Source organism: Trichechus manatus, unplaced genomic scaffold, assembly GCF_000243295.1.
Source record: "Trichechus manatus latirostris isolate Lorelei unplaced genomic scaffold, TriManLat1.0 scaffold00112, whole genome shotgun sequence".
NCBI lineage: Eukaryota > Metazoa > Chordata > Mammalia > Sirenia > Trichechidae > Trichechus > Trichechus manatus.
Window position 1 is genome coordinate 8,966,049 of NW_004444048.1, and position 24,040 is coordinate 8,990,088.

Below are 24,040 nucleotides of genomic sequence, written 5' to 3' on the forward strand. Positions count from 1 at the left end.
CCTTCCACATTTATTAAGTGGAATTCTTCTGTAAAAAAGAGCTGCCCCATTGCATGCACGCAAACATGCACGCATCCATTTATCTCCCAGATACTAATTTTATTCTATGCATAATGCTCCAATACTATCATTTGTTTTGTTGTTAAAACTGTTTCAGCTTTGGCCACTGGGAACTCTTTTAAGTTAGCTCCTGTACCTGTCTGACATGACTCCATTCTTTTCTGAGCACTCCTTACTTTCTGGAACCACAAGATGCTCTAGATCATCCTATATGTCCCCTGCCTCAGCCCTGGAATCAACTACTTCTCTAGGGAGCTCTGGTTCCTTTCATTGAAAAATGGTATTAGAAATCAATATCTGCACGCCAGCTGTGCTCACGGGTCCCGGTGTGTCACTGCTGGTAGTCTCTCTCAGTGAAAAAAGCTTGGGAATATATTATTGACTGCCAGGGGGAAGGGGTAGGGAGGGGTCAACTAAAAAGGAGTAGCACAAGGGAGTTTTGGGAGTGATGGAACTGTTCTGCATCATGTTGTGTGTTTGTTAAAACCCACAGAACTGCACACCATGAAGACTGAATTTTACTGTATGTAAATAAAATTAAAAAAAGAAAAGAAAAAAACAACCAGGATGTGGTGGCAACCTAAAACGGAATACAAACTGTAGCAAATGAGCCTAACTGTATTAAAAATGAATAACATATCCACACTGAAGGAGACTGAGGAAAAAAAACAATCTAAATTCTGGAAAAAAGTATTTTGGTTGGATACTGAACGGCTGAAGACAAAGAGAACTAGAGCTATACACAAACACTACAGGCACTCCCTGCCCTTAAAAAATCAAAACAACATGAAATATGTAAAACTGAAACAAAGAAACTGAAGGAGTAGGTCAGCCTATGCAATGTGACCATCTCCTAATTAGGTCACATCAGAAGTTTGGTCTTGAGGTAACTGCTGCAAAGCTTTCAAGGACCATCACCTTAAGGTGATGGCTACTGGGAAATCACCGCAGAACACACATGGCTTCTATGTTTCAGTTTAGAGAGCCAGAGATAACTTTCTCCTCACAGTTACAATGATTATTCTTATGCTAACCAACAAAAGCAATCACAAGCCACATAAAGACAACATCTATCAAGGAGTAATGACATTTAAGATATAAATATGTAAACTGATTTACATAACAATAACCAACATTTACTGGACTCTTACTATAAGCCAAGTATTTCTCTAAAGTTTTTACACGGACTAACTCACTTAATTCTCACAACAATACTATGAGATACGTATTATTTCTATCTCTATTTGAGATACGGGAACCTGAGGTTTAGAGAACTTACGAAAATTGCCTAAAGTCACACAGCCAGTAAGTGGTAAAGCCAGGATGTGTTACCACTGACTATGGTGCCACTCATAAGAGTTATGCTTTCAATTGCAGATATTTGACAAATCATATAAACATCCACAACTAATATTAATAAAGCACATTATAAGATAAAAGAGTTACAAGTGTTATAGATGTTATAACATTTACTTTAAACTCACACGTTTTAAGAGTTGGCTAAGTGCGGTACCTAAAATGTTTGAAAGACAAAACTCTTTGCCTTCTTCATTCAGTAAGCTATTTTAGATATCTTGATGCCTTGTAAAGATTTCAAAGATCAGTAATTAGAAGTGATAACTCTCAGATGTGTATTTGCTTCAAGCTAAATCTACCTGACAAGAATTTTTTCTGCTAAGTAACCTGTGATTATTTGCAGATGTTTTTGGTCTGTTATCTGTGGGCAGCAGGTATTTAAGGGTATTTTAAAAAAAAAAAGAAAAAAAAAGAGCAAAAGGAGTTATAATTTAGGGATGCTTTCAAACTCTTCTCAGCTGCATTTTCTCTTTATATTTAATGTAAGGAATAAAATACAATAGTGTAAAAGTAAAATTAATCAAATCATTAAAAAATAAAAAATAGTTTCTCCAGAACATATAAGCATAAAATACACAGTCATTCGTGTTTAAGTAATTTAGGTGAAAGTCATAAATATTTCAGTTACCACCATGTGCTCATGTATACAACAAATACCTCATGTCTTGGATAAGAGAGACCCTGAGTGTAGGCAACATAACTCCTGAGTCAGATTTTCTTCTTTCTGGTCCAAGGGCAACTGTGTAGAAAAATATCAGCAAAGTATGAGAAATTACTTGGATATGAACAAATTTTAAAGACAACAGAAAAGTTCAAATTCTTTTCCCTGAATATTGTTACTTTATTAATACAGTAAACCAGTTATTTTCTCTCTAGCTAATCTGGTTTGCACTTGGAAATTTAAAATGAATCATAAAAATCCACCTAGTGGGGACCTAACTTGTACAAACTTTCACCAAAACACAATAAAATATTATTAAAAAAAAAAAAAAAGTCCACCTAGCAAATAATGCAATGTAGGCAAATTGTGGCCATAAAGGCCAGTCATTTTCTAAACATTATTCATCCTACTGCAGACAAGTAGCTGAGCAGCTCTGGATAATTACATGAAAGTGATGTCTATAAATTAAGCTACTAAGTATGTGAATCATCTCTACGCTCATGAATTGCAATTACATTTTACTATACTCTGGAAAATTGTTTTAGAAAATCTAAGACTTTGGGCTCTCCAGACTGCTGTTTCTACTTCAAAGTTCAGAATTTAAATAATAGTATATATATCATGCAAAATGAGTAATCTTCATTTAGAAATGTAATATTCACCAGTTATTCTTGTATAAATCTGAATAGCTAATATTTAGGAAAGAAGGAAAAATTATTCTCCTGTATAGCAAAGGCGAAGCAATCAACTACTGGCTGATATACTGTAGTTGAAGTGCTCACTGTAAATGAGTTATCACAGAGTTCTGTGCCCTTTATTTCCATTTTCCCATCTGTAAATGAAGACTAAATTGCAATATCACACTTATCAAATACATCAATATAATCAGAACTTAGGATGTGGGTTTTTGCTGAATATTAAATATGCTGTTTTCTCAGTTTTTAGATCCGTTCTACTTTAGAGGGCTAGGACACAATGCTGGAAGCCATAAATATATATGAAGCTGGTACTGAAGGAAGACAGGCAGGAAACTTTTTGGTTTATTACCATCTGAAGGTAGGCTCACGGTGGGTGTAAATGAGTACGGACTGCTAAAGCTAGTAGATTAGTGGGGCTGCCAGAAGGAAGAGGGTATGGCGAGGCCAACCTAAAGGCAGTACTTTCCAGAGCCTTCTATACCAGGTGAGTTATGAACAGGCCATTTGCCTCGGCAATTTGGGGAGGGAATTTTCAATGGGACACTGGAAAGACTGGTTCATCTTGATACCCAGGAAATAATAGACACTGAGGAACTGTTCAGAGACTTGCAGGAAAATGCGCTATGTTTTCTTCCTGTCTAAGACTGTCACCACTTAAGTGTGTTATTAATGAAAACACATCTCCGTTTTTGGGGAGAAAGTGAGATGCCTCAGAGTGAATGCCTCTGCACACTAAAGACGGCCACATGAGTGGTAAGAAATAGGTTGGGAAGAGGCAAAAAAAAAAAAAAAAATTATGAGGCAGCAGAGACGAACGGAAACCATAATCAGCAAGTTGGCTAGAGGGAGACATGACAAGAAGAAACCATGCGTCTGGGACCAGAGAGCAGGTAAGAGGCTCTAAATAAAAGAGGAGACTGGTATTTAAAAACACAGTAGCATTCACAATAAGAGTATCCACAGGAATAAGCATGTTCTGAGAATCTTGTTTTAGACTTCAGAAGCAGAAACTAACAGTAGGGGGTTAATACTGCTCTCTAGACCCAGCCCGCCACCACCAACCCTATATTCTAGTCATCCTTTACTGCTCAATGTTCCTTAAACATGTGATGTACTTTTTCATGTCTCCATGCCTTTGTTAAAGCTCATTCTTCAATGCTTCTGAATCTTTCTCCCTGTTTATAACCTACTTATGAGTTAAGATTGAGAAGCAGTATAGCTTAATGGTTAAAAACATGGGCTTTCTTAAACCCTACAGAGAACTGAAATTCAGCTTTAATTCTGTCTCTGTGTGAAATCTTTCCTGAATATCCTCTCCTAGGTGCACAGTGGGGTAAATCATTCCCTCTTTCTATCAAGACTTGTAAAACTGAACTTCTATCACAGAACTTACCACAATTTAACATACTTTACTCCTGTTAAACTATAATGCCTCTTGAGGCTCAGCTCACATACCCTATTCTTGGAAAACCCAGAGGGCCTCACAGAGGTCTCAATCCCCTACAATATATCCTCAACAAATTACTCATTGAGGACAATAAGGCTAGTTAGGGCCAGATGGTAGATCCTTAAACGCCAAGTTGGAATTTCAACCTAGGGAGAGGGGGAGAAAATTTGAAAAGAAATGACGTATTTCTGTGTTGTTTTGTTTTTTGTTTTTTTTTACATTACTAACTGGAGTGGCAGTGTGATGGCATAGAGATGTAAGGGAGATGAGCTAAAAGCTATTCCAAAGTCCAACCGGTGGATGAGCTAAGTGAGTGGTAGCCTGTGAAAACAGAGGAGAAGTAGACAGTGGCAGAAACCACAGGACTTAATGATTGACTGCATGCAGTGGGTAAGACCAAAGAGTCAAAACTAATATTAAACACTAATATTGCTAATATAAAACATTTTAATATGTTACTAATCCATCTAATTACTATAACTTTCCTCTGAATCTTTTTTTTTTTTTTTAAATCTCAATTTTACAGTTGCAGAAACTGGGGTTCAAAAAGGTTAAAAAACCTGCCCCATCTTACACATTGTAAGGGGCACAGTGTTCTGCTGTCATGTCCAGTGGGCTTCCCATTGTATTACAGATGACTTTCTGGCTTCTAGCTTGACTGAGAGGAGGGTGCCGGTAACATTAAACAAGACAGAGAGAAGAATGGAGAAAGCCTGACAGGGACAGGACGGAGAGATGGTGAGAAAACGCTTTGAGGTGTTTGTTTTTTTTAAACTTCATAACCAATTTATTATTCCAGTCACATTAAAAGTCACAACTGAAGTTTTTTATTTTATATACAAAGAGCTGGAGCACTGTTTCTTTTGTTGTGTAGATATCTTGGATACTCCATTCAAGGAAGATCACTTAGTCCAACTTAATGAAGCCTATATCCTTCGCAGACTGACGGAATCACTGGCGGCACGTATTGAGGCCATACTTCCGGATCAGACCGTGTTGGCTTGAGCACACACGGCAAGAGCGGGAACCCTGGCCGAATTTTCACGGGTGACTCCAGGAGAGCTGCTGGTGACCCATCTTGCTTTGAGGGACGCACCAAGTCAAAAGGCGAGATGCTGAGAAAATGAGTTTGTTTTAGGATGTGTTGAGTTTGAGGTCCCAGTGAGTCATCAGAAATGGATGTCTAAGGACCAGGACGAGAGATAGAGATTTGAGAGTCATCTGCTAACGTGATAGTTTTATGATGACTAGGACTCTGGAAGAAACAGTCTTGAAGGCAGATTAGGGGGTAAGGAGTAAAGCCATATCTTTTATTTAGAGATCTAAAATCTAAGGTTTCCATGAAGCCTACTCTAGCCAGAAGAGAAATCTGTAAACTATTTAAATGCATACTTCCATTACTGTTTCTTAATTCAGTTCCTTCTCCTTCAATGTAAAGATTCACAGATTTAATATTTAGCCCCAGGAATCCCCTTTGTGTATCTGCTTGAATCAATGCTACTGACAGCAAGTTTGTAGATGGCAGAAACTATATATATTATTTTTACAGAACCTTACATAGCCTATAGGCAGGTAAATAATTAATAGAAAATTTTTAATGAAGAACGACTCAAAACTCTAGGGCCAGATCCAGAATAACGATTTATAAGCAGTATTCCACCTCCTTCCCCTACTCCCATCCCCAACTGATTTAAAGATCTATTTAAAGTTTAGTGGAATCATGCCTGAGGGTGCACGGTTTGAGAACAAGTCCTATGTCTAAGCTGGCCAACATATTTAAAGGCAGAAACTTCTGGATGGACAATCTTGAGAAGCCTTTTTTCTAAGACCAACAGCACTGACATCCTTTCTTTGAAACAGATTTCAAACTACTTGGTACAGTAATGGCTAGGTCAAAATTAAGAGTTTCCCTTGCTCTGGTCCTCTTGCTGAGACAGAGCCTTTTCATTCCTCTGCAACTCTTAAAATATCTCTGACTCCTGATTAGTGATGCTTCTGAGGAAGGACAGTAATGATCTACCATCCAGTTGTCTCATTCTGGCTCAATGCTTGTAAGAGCAGTGTTCAAATGCACTGTGAATCTCTAAAAACTCTGAGGATCTTCCCTTAATATGACAACACAGACTGTTTACTGCAATTAGAAAGCTTATTAACTAGCAAACAGAAAAGTATTCTTTGGGAGAAAAACATATTTAAAAACAGAAAGCCAACAAACTGCTAATTTTTATATAATTAGAACACTATATTGTGTTCAGGAATAAAATATTTCATTTTTAAAGTGACACTTTTATACATATTTCACCCTTATATATATATGGTCTGTATGTATTTATCCTCTCATATTTTTAATTACTAACTTCCCGGGCTAAATCAACAGACGTGTTAGAGCAATATTTATAACATCCATCCCTCCAGACAACAAACTTTGGTTTTAAAAGCTTCACGGTTTATGTTAATCATACTTCTTGTTGTTAGGTGCCATCAAGTTGGTTCCAACTCATAGTGACTCGGTGTACAACAGAACAAAACACTGCCTGGTCCTGCATCATCTTCACAATCGTTGTTATGCTTGAGCCCACTGTTGCAGCCACTGTGTCAACCCATCTTGTTGAGGGTCTTCCTCTTTTTCACTGACCCTCTACTTTACTAAGCGTGATGTCCTTTCTCCAGGGACTGGTTCCTCCTGATAACCTGTCCAAAGTATGTGAGATGAAGTCTCGCCATACTTGCTCTTAATGAGAATTCTGGCTGTACTTCTTCCAGACAGATTTGTTTGTTCTTCTTTTGGCAGTCCATGATATATTCAATATTCTTCGCCAACACCATAATTCAAAGACATTAATTCTTCTATCTTCCTTATTCATTGTCCAACTTTCACATGCACATAAGGCTACTGAAAACACCATAGCTTGGGGTCAGGCTCACTTTAGTCCTTAAAGCGACATCTTTGCTTTTTAACACTTTTAAAGAGGTCTTTTGCAGAAGATTTGCCCAGTGCAATGTGTCATTTGACTTCCTGACTGCTGCTTCCATGGGTATTGTGAGTGTGGATCCAAGGGAAATGAAATCCTTGACAACTTCAATATTTTCTCCATTTATCATGATGTTGCTTATTGGTCCAGTTGTGAGGATTTCTGTTTTCTTTATGTTGAGGTGTGATCCATACTGAAGGCTGTGGTCTTTGATCTTCATCAGTAAGTGCTTCAAGTCCTCTTCACTTTCAGCAAGCAAGATTGTGTCACCTGCATATTGCAGATTGTTAACTAGTCTTCCTCCAATCTTGATGCCGAGTTCTTCTTCATATAGTCCAGTTTCTCAGATTTTCTGCTCGGCGTATGGACTGAATAAGTATGATGAAAGGATACAATCCTGACGCACACCTTTCTTGACTTTAAATCACGCAGTATCCCCTTGATCTGTTCGCACAACCGTCTCTTGGTCTATGTACAGGTTCTGCATGAGCACAACTAAGTATTCTGGAATTCCCATTCCTCACAATGTCATCCATAATTTGTTATGATCCACACAGTGCAATGTCTTTGCATAGTCATTAAACACAGGCAAATATCTTTCTGGTATTCTCTGCTTTCAGCCATGATCCATCTGACATCAGCAATGATTTATCTCTTGTTCCGTGTCCTCTTCTGAATCTGGTTTGAATTTCTGGTACTTCCGAGGCGATATACTGCTGCAACCACTTTTGAATGATCTTCAGCAAAATTTTACTTGTGTGTGATATTAATGATATTGTTTGATAATTTCCGCATTCTGTTGGATCACTTTTCTTTGGAATGTGTACAAATATGGATCTCTTCCAGTTGGGTGGCCAGGCAGCTGTCTTCCAAATTTCTTGGCATAGACAAGTGAGCACTTCCAGTGCTGCATCTGACATCTCAGTTGGTATTCTGTCAATTTCTGGAGCCTTGTTTTTCGCCAGTGCCTTCAGTGCAGCTTAGACCTCTTTCTTCAGTACTATCGGTTCTTGATCATATGCTACATCCTGAAACGGCTGGAAGTCGACCAATTCTTTTTGGTACAGTGACTCTGTGTGTTCCTTCCATCTTCTTTTGATGCTTCCTGTGTCATTTAATATTTTCCCTGTAGAATCCTTCAATATTGCAACTGAAGGCTTGAATTTTTTCTTCAGTTCTTTCAACTTGAGAAATGTCGAAGTGTGTTCTTCCTTTTTGGTTTTCTATATCCAGGTCTTTGCACATGTCACTATAATACTTTGTCTTCTTGAGCTGCCCTTTGAAATCTTGTTCAGCTCTTTGACTTCATCATTTCTTCCATTTGCTTTAGCTACTCTACGTTCAAGAGCAAGTTTCATAGTCTCTTCTGATTTCTTTCTTTCCTGTCTTTTTAATAACCTCTTGCTTTCTTCATGTATGATGTCCTTGATGTCATTCCACATCTCATCTGGTCTTCGGTTATTAAGTGTTCAAAGCATCAAATCTATTCTTGAGATGATCTCTAAATTCAGGTTGGATATACTCAAGGTCATACTTTGGCTCTTGTGGACTTGTTCTAATTTTCTTCAACTTGAACTGCATATGAACAATTGATGGTCTGTTCCACAGTGGTCCCTGGCCTTGTTCTGACTGACGATATCGAGCTTTTCCATCATCTCTTTCCACAGATGTGGTCAACTTGATTCCTGTGTATTCCATCTGGCAAGGTCCATGTGTATAGTTGCCATTTATGTTGTTGAAAAAAGGTATCTGCCATGAAGAAGTACTGGTCTTGCAAAATTCTATTATGCAATCTCTAGCGTCGTTTCTATCACCAAGACTGTATTTTCCAACTACAACCCCTTGTTCTTTGTTTCCAACTTTCGCATTCCAATCGCCACTAACTATCAATGCATCTTCACTGCATGTTTGAACAATTTCAGACTGAAGAAGCTGGTAAAAAATCTTCAATTTCTTCATCGTTGGCCTTAGTGGTTAGTGCCTGTCAGTTTGTCATACTGTGGTGGTTGGTGTGTTGCTGTGATACTGGAAGCTTTGCCACCAGTATTTCAAATACCAGCACGGTCACCCTTGGTGGACAGGTTTCGCTGAGCTTCCAGACTGAGAGAGACTAGGAAGAAGGACCTGACAGTTTACTTCTGAAAAAACTGACCAGTGAAAACCTTATGAATAGCAGCAGAACACTAGCCGATATACTGCTGGAAAATGAGCCCCTCAGGTTTGAAGGCACTCAAAATTATGACTGGGGAAGAGCTGTCTCCTCAAAGTAGAGTCAACCTTAATGACATAGATGCAGTCAAGCTTTCAGGATCTTCATTTGCTGATGTGGCACGATTCAAAATGAGAAGAAACAGCTGCAAACATCCATTAATAATCGGAACGTGGAATGTATAAAGCATGAATCTAGGAAAACTGCAAGTCATCAAAAATGAAATGGAACACATAAACATTGATATCCTAGGCATTAGTGAGCTGAAATGGACTGGTAATGGCCATTCTGAATCAATCCTATCGTCTACTATGCCAGGAATGCCAAATCGAAGAGGAATGGTGTCACGTTCATCGTCAAAAAGAACATTTCAAGATCAGTCCTGAAGTACAACGCTGTCAGTGACAGGATAATATCCATACGCCTACAAGGAAAACCAGTTAATACAATTAATCCCACTTAGACTCAGTCAAATATTTAACTTGTGTTCATTCTTCTATCACCAGTCCTTCATTAACATTTGACAGTGCAGCACAAATAGTGACTACATTAAACTTTGACACATTTTATATTTCTTTGTCTTGACTTCAGAGTTTTGCTTATCCCACTACTGACTGATGAAGGACACTGTAAACAGCTGGGTCTCTGTGGTCTCCAACTGAACCACTCAACACTTGACCAGCCAAAGCCCCCAAGCTGCTGGTGCTGCCCAGCAGCTGCTGACACTAACAGCTGACCATTCTTGCATACTTCCTTTGGCACAAAAGCCAAATGCTACCATCTTTCTGCCTTAACTGTGCTTGGCTTTCCTACAAATGGCTCTTCTTTCTGGAAATTTATATTTTCTAATTAGGATAAGCTGCTTGGTCTTATGGTTTGAACAGCTATATTTTTTATGATCATAGTAACTGTTAGAGACAGTTTCAGGGCATAAGCCTATGTGTTTTCACTTTTTCAACAGAAAAGGGGACAGAGAGGAGGTGGACACTAGAGAATGCTGTCAAACTTCATCTGAATCTTTACAGCTAGTTATATCCGAGGACATGAGAACTTTGACAATGTGCTCAGAGGGGCTCCAGGGCCATGTAGTATCAAACTCAAACTCCTTGCTGTCTCATTAAACACACTGAAAAACTAGGTTTCCAACAATAAACACATTTAGAGTGATGTTGATCCCTAGGCAAAGTGAGGAGAACAGGACTGGGGATGAGTATATAGGGTACTTCAACCGTATTTGCAATGCTTTATTTCTTAAGTAGGTCGCTGGCTTAGGAGTTTTTTAAAATATTTTTTATGCATTTCTGAATTTCTAAAACAATCCGTAATTTTAGAAAAGGTCCCCCAATGGCTGATTCAGTATAAAATATTTTATCTCTATTAGCTTTCCACTGTTACTTCTACTTTTTCTTTTTTTTTTAATTGTGCTTTAGGTGAAAGTTTACAGCTCAAGTTAATCTCTCCTTCAAAAATTTATGCACATATTGTTTTGTTACATAAGTTGCAATCCCCACAATGTGACAGCACACTCTTTCTACCCCGGGTTCCGTGTGTCCATTTGACCAGTTCCTGTCCCTTCGTGCCTTCTCATCCTGCTTTTGGACACGAGTTGCCCATTTGGTCTCGTATATCAGACTGAACTAAGAAGCACATTCCTCACGTGTATTATTTTTTGTTTTATAGTCCTGTCTAATCTTTGTCTGAAGAGTGGGCTTCAAGAATGATTTCAGTTCTAACAGTCATCCGGAGGCCATAGTTTTGGGGGTTCCTCCAGTCTCTGTCAGACCATAAGGTCTGGTCTTTTTATGTGAGTTTGAATTCTGTTCTACATTTTTCTCCCGCTCTGTCCGGGACACTCTGTTGTGTTCCCTGTCAGGGCGGTCACTGGTGGTAGCCGGGCACCATCTAGTTCTTCTGGTCTGAGGCTGGTGGAGTCTCTGGTTCATTTGGTCCTTTAGCCCTCTGGGCTAATATTTTCCTTGTATCTCGTTTCTTCATTGTCCTTTGCTCTGAGTGGGATAGGTCCAGCTGATGTATCTTAGATGGCTGCTCACAAGCTTTTAAGACCCCAGATGCCACTCGCCAAAGTCGGATGTAGAACATTTTCTTAATAAACTGTCGTGCCAATTGATCTATATGTCTCCCAAAACTACGGTCCCAGGCCCCAGCCCCAGCTACTCTGTCCCTCAAAGTGTTTGGATGTGTCCAGGAAACTTTGCTTTTGCTTTTGGTCCAGTTGTGCTGACTTCCCCTGTATTTTGTGCTGTCCTTCCCTTCACAGAAGTTGATCCTTATCTACTATCTAGTTAGTGATTTCCCCTCCCCCTCCCTCTCCATCCTCGTAACCATCAAAGAATGCTTTTCTTGTGTTTAAACCTTTTCTTGAGGTTCTTACAATAGTGGTCTCAGACAATATTTGTCCTTTTGTGACTGACTGACTTCACTCAGCATAATACCCTCCAGATTCATCCATGTTGTGAAATGTTTTGTGGATTCATCACTGTTATCGTTGCATAGTATTCCATTGTGTGTATGTACCATAATTTGTTTATCCATTCGTCTGCTGATGGGCATTTAGGTTGTTTCCGTCTTTTTGCTATTGTGAACAATACTGCAATGAACATGGGTGTGCATATGTCTATTCGTGTGATGGTTCTTATTCCTCTCAGGTATATCCTAGGAGTGGGATTGCTGGATCATATGGTATTTCTATTTCTAGCCTTTTAAGGAAGCATCGTATTATTTTCCAAAGTGGTTGTACTATTTTACATTCCCACCAGCAGTGTGTAAGAGTTCCAATCTCTCCACAGCCTCTTCAACATTTGTTATTTTGTGTTTTTTGGATTAGTGCCAGCCTTGCTGTGGTGAAATGGTATCTCACTGCAGTTTTGATTTGCATTTCTCTAATAGCTAATGATCGTGAGCATTTCCTACTTCTACTTTTTTGTGGAATAGTGGTTGTACACAAAGAAAAGCAAACTCTTCGCAGAGAAAAACACAAAATTAGAAGTTAAAGTAGTTCTAAACAGTAGGGTAGAACATTTAGCTTAAGGATATAACTCTAATTAGCTAAAGAATTATGACATGTCTGACATGTGATGTTGTCTTGTAAAACGAAGAAATCTGACTCCTGTAATTTTTAGAGACATATATACACATATGAAAGATTATTAATGGTGATCATAAAATTTTTCTTCAAGAAAAAGATTAGTACACAATAATACTGGTGAAAGTAACATACACTTGAATGGTTCTTTACAATTCACTGGGAGTTTTCACATCTGTTATCTTATTTGATCACCATGACAGCCTTGGCATAACTAATATTAATCTTTCTATCTTGTAAATCACAAAGCTGAAGCTCAGAAGGATTAAGTGATTCTTCTCAGGTCTCACAGCTAGTAAATAATATTTTAAGCTGAGTGATGAGTGAGAGTGACAGAAAGTGAGTAAGAGTGACAGTGAGAGAGAGAGAGACACAGAAAGACAGACAGACAAGGCCATACAGTACTGTTTCCTCATTTGGTCCAATGCTGCCAGTTCTATAAAAAATCAAACCAATGAACTCTCACCTGGTGATTCAGCAAGGTGCTCCTGTTTCTCTTCTCTGTCCTGAAATTGAATTAAATGTGACCACAAAGCTGACTTCCCCTGAAAGTAAAAGGTATATAAAATTTTTCATTTTGTAAGAAGTAATTCACCAAAAATAATTTATCATCAAAACCATTCACATTATACACCAATGTTCAATGCAGCACTATTGACAATAGCCAAAAGGTGGAAGTAGCCTAAATGTCCAACAGATGACTGGATAAACAAAATGTGGTTCATGCATACAATGGAATATTACTCAGTCATAAAGAGAAATGAAGTCCTGACACATGATACAACACAGATGAACCTTGCAAACATTCCTGAGTGAAATAAGTCACGAAAAAGACAAATATTGTATCTCACTTATGTAAAATATCTAGGATAGGAGAATGTATAGAGACCAAAGTTTACTAAGAGTAGACAGGAGGGAGGGGGAAAGGAGGACTCAATACTTAGGGAACACTGAGCTTCTATTAAGGATGATGGAAAAATCTGGGAACAGATCAGGGTGATGGCTGAACAACATGATGAACATAATGTCACTAAACTGTACATGTGAAGATTGTTGAAACGGCAAATGTTTTGTTACATATATATTTATCACCAAAAAAAAAAAAAAAAAAAAAAATCACATTAAAATGGCCGTTTAGAAGTCCGGTGACCCAAGCTCATCCATTGTGACATTCTGAACATCTCACCCCGTATGTTATGAGGGTCATCCTCTGCCTCACTGAGAAGACCGGCAACAGTACGGGGAAGGAGAGCAGTTAAGCAAAAGGCCAATGTGCAGGCGTGGACATTTCTGACAGCAGTTCAGTTGTTACTGAGTCATATGTAATTAGGGCTATCTGCACTAGCAACATTATTAAACCATGGAATTAAAAGCTCTAGCAACACAGAGGAGCCCTGGTGGCAAAGTAGTTAAGAACTCAGCTGCTAACCAAAAGGTCAGCAGTTCGAATCCACTAGCTGTCCTTGGAGACCCGATGGGGCAGTTCTACCCTGTCCCATAGGGTCGTGATGAGTCAGAATCGACTTGACAGCAACGAGTTTGTTTTTTTTCTTAGCAACAACGAATGTGTTTGTGTACATCCATCTGCAAAATGTTTGCATACATGGAATGACAATAAGAGAAGAAAAATAAGGTTAGATGAAAAACAGAAAAGGGGAGGAATAAGGTAACATGCACACAACAGAAAAAAAATCAGAAAGGGAGACCAGAGGAACAAAAGCGAAGAGATCATTTGAATTTTTCTACCCTGAACGGAAATATGGTTGAGGTTTAAGACAACAAAATGGTAAAGAACTGTTAATTCTGGGCAAATGGGGTTTTCCCTGGTCAGTGACAAAAACAGACATTTAGTGGAATCTACAGGGCATACAGCCTCTGCAATAAATGTGCTGTTTTATTTTACCCTTTCCTGTGTTTGCCAGGAAAGATCCTCAAACCACCTCCTGGTCACAGGTTATGTTTTATTTTTTCTGGGATTAAAATGCCTGTAGCACATTTCTAGTCATCCTGTGACTGAGAAACATACCCTTTAATTTTTTTTAATATCCTTTTCTCCTTGTTAAACATTTCTTAATAGGGCTCCTAACTGGCCATGTCACCAGGGCCTCTCAAGACTGTTACCTGCTTGATCTGCAAGCCGTGGCTCCATATCCTTTCCAGTAGGTCACAGAGGCTGGCAATCAAGGTGTTCTCCTCCAAGCCAGTTATATTTGCTTCTCCATGACCCAGTTCCACTGCTTCATGTCCCATCTTCTCCACCAACATGCGTTTTGTCTGAAAACATCATGTGTAGTCCAGCAGTGAAACCAAAAATCAACATACCAATTACTGGATTAGAAGAGCTGGGTTCTTGTCATTGTACTTCTAATTGCAGATTTTTAATCACCCTGGGAAAAGTGTCTTAATCTCTACAGTCAACTTACTGAAGTAGTTATCATTTATACTTTTCACTATTTTGTCAGAGAAACAGAGGGTCACTAAAGAGAGAGTAAGATATCTGTAAAGCGTCCTCGTGTTGAAAAAATGCTAGGTACAATATTCAGATGACTAACTTGACTGGTGTTGGGGAATTACACCAGACATAAAAAATGTACTGTCAGAATGTGGAACCCTTCTGGCCAACACAACTCCACCTTCCCACAGCCCTCAGCATCTTGATAAAGATATTTGGGCTTAGTTTTAATTACACTTAGGCAAAAACCACAATAAAATGGGTGGTCTTAATTTGGGGGGAATTTTCTAATTTGTCAGTGAACTAGGCCTCTTTTTTCCTTCCTCTTTTCTCTCTTCTTTGCTCAAGAGAATGCACCAAAAAAGTGGAAAGGAAATGGAAATCCGTTTGAAGTAAGTTAATTTGCATTAGTCTTAGCCGCTTTTATAAAGTGAAATAGAATCTAGTTTCTTTAGGCAGGGATCTTCTCTGTCTGATTCACTATTGTATCCTGATGTTGAAATAGTTCAGTTCATTTATTGACTACACAGAGAAGGTACTCAAGTAATTAATGTCAAATAAATGAATAAAATTATTGGCTAGAATGATGTTTTGAGTTTTGTCACCTCCAAGAAACAAAAATATCTAAGAGGAGACTGCTGTGCAATGTACACAAACTTACAACACAGCTAAACCCGTGCTGTTGAATGTATGGGCACAGATAAGGCTGCACACAGGTGCACAGACACACAAAAAACATGTAGTGTAAGATGACAACACCCCTGACATAGCCTATGACTAGCTTAACATCTGCTCATGCAAGAAAGGAGGCAAGCAACGGCTAAAAAGGTGAGAAAAACGGTGCAGGGCTCCCATATCGTTGATTCTGTGGTCAATGGACAACCCATGGAGGCTCACAGCATCAATAAGGAGTACATGAGGTCTATGTCACAGAAGTTTTCTTCTCAGGAAGCTATAAGCTCAAATGGGAGTTAAGTCTCCTCATCTTAGCCTCACATGGTGTAAACATGAATGCGCCCTGCCTCACATCAGTAATACATACCTTCATTCTACATTCTTTCAATAAACCTTCTACAAATTTCCAGTTGGTCTGTGCAATCACTGCAGGAGAGAGGTCTGACAATTTGGGTTGTCTCAGGTTTTTTCCTAAACTTCGGGCCTCTTGCACATATTTCTAAAAATTAAAAGAGCATTTTTAACGTACAAATACCAGATACTCTTATCAACTTAACCGTACACAAACAAGCACGGGAACAAAACAAGATGCAAAAAAAGCCATAAGTGTACAGTGCAACAATGAAAGGTTTAATGCACCAAAAGGCAGAGGACATGCACGCTCCCTCTCCCCAACCTGTTAACCTCTGTGAAAATGAGGGTGACAAAAACCCCATCAGGTTAGAATTCATTCAAAAGGAGATAGAGTACAACTGTTTCAAATGTACATGACAGATTTAAGTTAATATTCAAATACAGCTTCATCTAGTTTTAGTCTTTTGATTGGAACACCCAAGTTTGTGATTAGTTGGGACCATGGTTGGGATGAAAAAATTTAGGTGTCTGGATTACAAGTACAAGGTTTTGCAGAAACCCAGAAACCCAAGGTTTTGCAGAAACTCAGATCACTGGTTTTTGCCACTCCTTTCTCCATAGATCAAGAGACTCAAGGTACTGTTAGCCTCTTGGGCAGTGCTCTCCAACCCAACCCTTTACTTTATTCAAGTTACAACAGTAAAACCAGTAGCTCTAGAATCTGGTTACAACTAATTTTGTGATCTTAAGCTTATCAATTAACCTTTGTGCAGAGTGGCTTATTTACAAAATGGGCATAAAACATGCCTACCTACTTCACAAAAAAAGGCTACAAGATCATTCGGAAAATCATGATGTGCTCCAAATGCAGGAGGCCTCTTCTTTTTACCTCCCTTGCTTTGTTCCATGATCAAGAAAAAGTGGGACCACAGTGTTACTTTCAGAGTAGGTGGTAACTCCGAGTGGATTACAGGAACCCCACCCAATGATCTTGATCTTTGGTTAGCAAATTTCCAGGAAAAAAAAAATCAGCACGTGATTAGTTCAGGGCATGCGCCCTCTCTTCATTCTACTTCTTTCTACGCTACCTGTAAAAACCTAGATAACCTTATGCTTGCATCTGGACCACAGAGCAGAATCTCCAAATAGTCCAAGTATCTTAAGACCATGTTTAGAGACTGTTGTTACTGCTGTTGTGTGCTGTCAAGTTGATTCCAACTCGTAGTGACCCCATGTGACAGAGCAGAATTGCCCTACAAGGTTTCCTAGGCTGTAATCTCTACAGGAGCAGATCACCAGGTCTTTCTCCTGCAGAGCCGCTGGGTGGGTGCGAAAAACCAACCTTTTGGTTAGCAGCTGAGCGCTTAACCATTTGCACCTCCAGGGCTCTTTACATTTACAGATAAGCTTCTCTAAACTGTACAGTAAAACTAGCAGTTTGATGGGAAAAAGAGAGAGACATTGCAAATGAGCACACCATCTCACCAGCATATATATGAAATCTATCCTCATTATCTGAAAGGGAGAATTTGGTATTATAAGAGATACGAAAAATCCTTTACATTCTTTAAATAAAAGGTAGTTTGTACACTAAATATATTTCACTTTTGAAAGAAAAGCAATCCGCTAAATCTGATACAAATAACAAAAAAATTCCCACTGATTAAGGACTCAACTGATCAGTTTTACCTGCTACTTCCCAACCCTCCTGATAAAAGGCAAGATGAACAAAATTTCTCTCCTTTCCAGTTCAATCATTTCTAAGGACAGATTTAAAAATCAAATGGACTCTGTAAGCATTTAGTTCCCACAGCACTTGTGTATACTCTTTTCTGATTCAAATCAGTTTTAGAGGGTCAAGAAAAAAAAAGGAAAACTGGGAATGAGAGACATCTATTGCCACTAGGGAAATTAAATGTAACAAGGTCTATAGTAACATTCTGAACATTAGTTTGCAGGTAAATAATAGCAGGAAATGAAGAGAGTGTCAGAAAAATCAACTTGAGATGTAAGACAGGGCCTCTGTCCGAGAACTACAATATTTCATTTCCCATAGTTTCAGGTTATACTAATGTTTTAGAAATTCACAAATCAGAGATAAAAGGCTGGTAAAAATAAATGTTAAATGTTAAAAAAGGTTCTGTTCTCTTCCAGCCTCAACTCCTCTATCTTTTGAACTTGTGCAGAGAGTGAATGCAGGGAGAACCACTGTAAGACTCAAATCTTAAGAAGAGCTTAGTATCAAACTTGGCTTAGGAAGAAATACACTGGCTAGAAGAAAAAGAGTGAGGGACATGGTCAGGCAAGGGGCTGGAAAGAAACCACTAGCATTTCTCTTTTTTTCTGAAATATATGAATATTTAGACTCTTAAGTCAATAGCTAGATTAAAAATTAAGCCGTGTTTAATGTTCCATTTTATAAATGAAAACAAGCTAGACCAGGGTTGTCCTTTTAGTGACCATATTTATCGAGCACCTATTATACCAGGTGCAAAGCCCTGTGCAAAGTCTCCCTCTAAGCATGCCTGCTGGTGCCCCAGAACCAGCAACATTCCACGGACACGCACAGAAAGGATACGGGGGTAGCACAAGGCCCTTCCACAAAGCAAGATGTGAGGCTGCCCCTGCATACTGCAAAAACAGAGCAATGCCTTCCTCAAGGTAAACAAGGGGGAATAAAAATGTGACTGCTTTGGGACAGATGGAGAGAAAAGTGTAATGGAGATGAGAAACCTTTCACGAGGGCTATTTTTATAATAAAGTCCATTTTTCTACAGAGGGAAGTAACCCCCAGATTTCTTCTGAGATTTCTACTATGCTCTTCTTTATTTCTGTCAAAGTCAAAAGCAATAAACCACCAGAAACTACCTACGAAAATATATCCTCTTACTAAATATATGCTGGACTAACTGCTCTTTAATACCAGGCTCTCCATGAATTTTCTCATAAACACTCTGTTCCTTTAATAGGGGCTGACTTATGAAGAGAAGACCATTACAAAAAGTTAAATAAACTTAAGCTAGTATGTCTTAATGAAAAAAAGTACAAGCAAGAGTGCTAAGTTATTCTGACCCTTTGGTGAACAGCTGTTTAGTGCAAGCTGGTATGTAGGGTGAGTGAGAAGGGCACTGGTCTGGAAGGCTGGAGTACTGGCGCTAGGTCCAGCTCTGCCCTTGTGTGTCTGTTTAAATTTGGCTAAGTCTCTTGGGCTTAGGTACATTATGTCAAGCTGGACAAGACGGCTGCTATGATTCTTAGCACTAAGATTCTATGGTTGATGACTGGATTTTCTGACAACATAAAATATAGACTATGAAGAAGTGTAAATTAAAATGCTGTGGAGATAAAATCCAGCAAAAGGAAAGTTATTTGAAGATGAATCACTTCTCCAAAATGCTTTTTCTTTACAACTTACATTAGCACACACCACCACAAACAGGTACCAAACACCAGATTAAGTGGAGTTATGGAGAGGCTGAGAATTCACATTACAAGGTATTGTGAGGCATTCTAGAGCTATGTGCACTCCCACATATGTAAAATTCAAGTAACACCAAAGACAAGATTCGGGAACATCCGGCAAAGCACTTTCAGGCAAAGAACATACCAGGCAGCGCTCAGAGAAGGATTTTTTAGGAAGTCGTGCAGGAGGAGGTAGGCCCTGATCCCACTCCCAGAATGCCATGGAGTTCTGACAGACCAAAAGTTCCCTGGAAGGCTAAGAGGATGGAAACGTGCCAAAGACAGAAAAGCAAAAAAAGAAAAGGACAGGGAGAAAGAAACAAGCAAAACAAGCATGCATATGATAAAGTTACAGCACAAAAGGAGGAGAAGAGAAGAAAATACGGTACCACAAAGAAAAGAACTAAACAGGTTATGCTTCAGTTCTCAGGAAAATGTTTAAAGTCATACAAATGTATGAATATATTAATGAAAAACAACAGATATCTGGAATGATGTTTTCTGCTTTATTTCTACACATCTGAATTTCGAAAATAGTTAACAGATCTTTTGACTGCATTTTTCTTTTGACCACAAATAATCAAAAGTTAGTTATAATTATTCAAACGTGTAATTATGGTTTTATTTTCAAATAGTACAAATAAAGCATAAGGATCTTAATAGTTTTTAAAAACACTTTTAAAAGTGATATCAGAAAGTCAAGGACAAAGCACAGAAAAGTACATCTTTACAAGAAGCATAGACATTCCTACGTTTCAAGCATAATTTAAACATAATAAATAACCTAAATAGGTTGATGTTAATGCTTAAATTACATACTGATCAAACATTTATCTGAAACTTGGTGTGGTACACAGAGAGACTTGTTTGAGAGCCTTGTTTTAGATGTATTGAAATTACAAAAATTCAAAAAAAGATGTTTTCTACTGTAAGTCAGTAAAAAAGGATTAATATTTTAAAATATAACTGAGCCATTTTTTAAAAGAACATGAAGGAACCTACACAATGACAGAACACCTGTGGGCTAAGTAAGCCTAGTTCCTGGCTCTTGGCATCAAGGCATCCCAGCAAGGCAGCCCACATACCTCCCTCAAGTCGTTGTCTAGTCCAATGTGCTCGGAATGCTGGCGAAGGCGTTCTTTTCTGCGCTGTGTGGTGGCACTCCGACTTACCCAGCGACTGAAAAACCAACCATATCCAACAAGGTATAGGTTAAAACAGACAAAATGTGGTCACTTGTCTTGAAAATAGAAAGAATGACCTGTTCAGCACAAAAAACTGACAGTACCTACTTTACAATGTTTTTGTTTTGTTCTTTTTATATGTAACAGCTTTATTAAGCTGTAATTCACATATCATACAATTTACCCATTTAGAGTATACAATTCAACGGTTTTTAGTATATACATGAAGTTGTGCAACCATCACATCAATAAATCTTAAAAACTGAGGTTAAAAAATGCACAGTATCAATACACTTTTGTCAGATCTTCATCAAGTTAGTCCTTGATTGTATTAGACATATATTAAGGATGTCTCAACTTGCTCAAGATAAATATTACAGGTGAATATATATATTTTTTAACACGAAAGAGAATATTCTCAAAATCCATAAGTATAGAACACTGGAATTAAGTAATTCTATCTCATGGATTTTGTGAATATTCTCCATGTCAAAAAAGGAGCTCTGGTTGTGCAATGGTTAAGTGCTCGGCTGCCAACCAAAAGATCAGAGGTTCAGACCTACCAGCCGCTCTGCAGAAGAAAAGGCCTGGCAATCTGCTCCTGTAAATATTTCAGCGTAGGAAACCCTATGGGACAGTTCTACTCGGTCCTATAGGGTCACTATGAGTCAAACTGACTTGATGGCACATAACAAGAACAGTGTTCTAAAAGAACAAATGAAATTTATGAAGTTCTCAACTTTTAATGGGAATTCCAGAAAACTTAATTGTGCTCATGAGGAACCTGTATGTAGATCAAGAGGCAGCTGTTTGGACAGAACAAGGGGATACTGCGTGGTTTAAAGCCAGGAAAGGTGTGTGTCAGGGTTGGATCCTTTCACCATACCTATTCAATCTGTATGCTGAGCAAATAAATCCGAGAAGCTGGCTTATATGCAGAAGAATGTGGCATCAGGATTGGAGGAAGACTCATTAACAACCTGCATTATGCAGATGATACAACCTTGCTTGCAGAAAGTGAAAAGGACTTGAAGTACTTACTGATGAAGATCAAAGACCACAGCCTTCAGTATGGATTACGCCTCAACTTAAAGAAAACAAAAATCCTCACAACCGGATCAATAAGTAACATCATGATAAACGGCGGAAAGACTGAAATTGTCAAGGATTTCATTTAACTCGGATCCACAATCAACACCCATGGAAGGAGCAGTTAAGAAATCAAGACACATTGCACTAGGCAAACCTGCTGCAAAAGACCCCATTGAAATGTTGAAAAGCAAAGATGTCACCTTGAAGTCTAAGGTGTGCCTGACTCAAGCCATGGTGTTTGCAATCGTCTCATATGCATGTGAAAGCTGGACAACGAATAACGAAGACTGAAGAAGAACTGACACCTTTGAACTGGGGTGTTGGCGAAGAATATTAAATACACCATGGACTGCCAAAAAAAAGAACAAATCTGTCTTGGAAGAAGTACAACCAGAATGCTCCTTAGAAGCAAGGATGGCGAGACTATGTCTCACATACTCTGGACATGTTATTAGGAGGGATCAGTCCCTGGAGAAGGACATCATGCTTGGTAAAGGAGAGGGTCAATGAAAAGAGGAAGACCCGCAATGAGATGGATTGACACAGTGGCTACAACAATGGGCTCAAGTACAACAACGGTTGTGAGGATGGCGCAGGACTGGGCAATGTTTCATTCCGTTGTACATGGCGTCTCGGTGAGTCTGAACCCACCTGATGGCACCTAACAACAACTTTTTAAAGGAATAACTTTCTAAGCCTAAGATTCAAACCAGTAAGAGTCTTCAACTGTAAACTAAAAGAGTTCGACTACATGACCACTACAATTACCTTTGGCTCTAAAATTTTGTTTGTTTATGTGTTTCTGTGGAATACTGACCTGTATTTATCAGCTGTTTTAACCAGTCCTATTTATAAGTCTTCTGTACTATGAATTGTTTGCATCTAAGTTGTCTTCTAGTTCTGATACCCTGACTCGTTACCTTTGTTTTTAGGTAATGATAATTAAGGTACACTACTGTTGTTGGGTGCTGTCAAGTCGATGTTAATTCTGACTCACAGTAACCCCATTTGAAACAACAGAACTACCCTACAGGGTTTGTTTGGTTGTAATCTTTACAGAAGCAGATCAAGTCTTCCTCCCACAGAGCGGCTGGGTGGATTTGAACTGCCAACCTTTTGATTAGTAACTCAACACTTAACTGTTGTACCACCAGGACTCCTTCTAAGGTACCCTAGACCCAAATATCTGCCCCAAGTGCTATGAGAGGCTTAAAGAAATATAATGATGTTTCTGTCATTCAAAGGTCTTTTTGTGGTTAGCCTAGCTACCTACAAGCTCCAGATTAGCATATAAAACTCAAATCTCCCAGGTATTACCATCCTTAACCTTTTCTTTACTTCTGTCATAAATACTCTGTGATAAGCACTGTAATTCAAGAGTATAGGGGGAATAGCTAATTTAGATTCAGAAGGACCACAGAACGCTTTCTGGAAGAACTGGCATCTAAGCTATCTGAAAGATGAAGGAGAAAATTTCATGGACAATGGCTCAAAGATGAGAAAGTTTATCCCACTGTAAATACTGAGGCAGCTGAAAACAGCAGGAGTTTTAGGCAGAAAAAGTGATTAGCAGTAATAAATGTGGCAGAGAGTTTCAGTAAGCTAAAACCTGGATAATATTAATTGGATTTGGCAGTTAGGGATATCGATAACTTCATTAAGAGCATTTTCGGGGGGAGAAGCCGATTTGAGATGAATTGAAGATCCAAAGGTAAGCAAGTAAAGGACTTACATCTAAAATTTTCTTTTTACAAATTTCTATATGAGAAGGATAGAGAGATTGAATCACAACAACAGAGGGTCAAGAGGGTGACCAGCATGCTTGTAAGCTGAAGGAAAATATTAAATTGAGAGGAAAGCAGGAGATACAGGAAAAGGGGTGACTGACTGATGGAGCAGGGTAAATAAAGCAAGATAGAACTGCTCAAGGATACAGGTGGAAGAAGTAGTTTTGAGCTGTGACTAATATATTTTATTATTTGAGATTAGAAGAAAGATGAGGGTGTCTATGTGTATGCATCACTTAGAGGGTAGGAATTAGGAGGCAAGGGTAGGCCATTAGTTGATCTAAATATGTATGTTACAGATGTTCACAACAACATATATGCAATAGCAAATGCTGTATTTTCTTTATCTACATTTTGACATTTAAATGTTCCTGAAACTGGGATACATCTTTTAATCCATATGCATGTTTAATGTATAATTTTTCCAAAATGCTTTTGAGTTAAGAGCATATCTTACAATCAACAGTGACTTAAACAAGCAAAAAAAAACCCAAGCTTATTACTGTCGAGTTGATTCCAACTCACAGT

General features: G+C 38.6%; 1 protein-coding gene and 1 pseudogene across 3 annotated transcripts in view; both read right to left on the bottom strand.

Moving 5' to 3' along the window:
* The window catches only part of DENND5B (DENN domain containing 5B), a 221,741-nt gene that overhangs the window by 31,215 nt on the left and 166,486 nt on the right, over window positions 1-24,040 (bottom strand). For all 3 annotated transcript variants that reach the window (XR_002825205.1, XM_004383616.2, XM_004383615.3), the window contains 5 exons: window positions 20,535-20,628; window positions 16,001-16,132; window positions 14,628-14,780; window positions 12,973-13,051; window positions 2,074-2,155 (listed from right to left, as the gene is read on the bottom strand). Coding sequence is in view for 2 of the 3 variants with exons in the window: in XM_004383616.2 (XP_004383673.1) it covers window positions 2,074-2,155; window positions 12,973-13,051; window positions 14,628-14,780; window positions 16,001-16,132; window positions 20,535-20,628 (540 nt within the window). In the remaining variant the exon portion in view is untranslated. The remainder of the gene's footprint in view (window positions 1-2,073; window positions 2,156-12,972; window positions 13,052-14,627; window positions 14,781-16,000; window positions 16,133-20,534; window positions 20,629-24,040) is intronic.
* On the bottom strand, window positions 5,005-6,107 carry LOC111821866 (40S ribosomal protein S29 pseudogene; annotated as a pseudogene).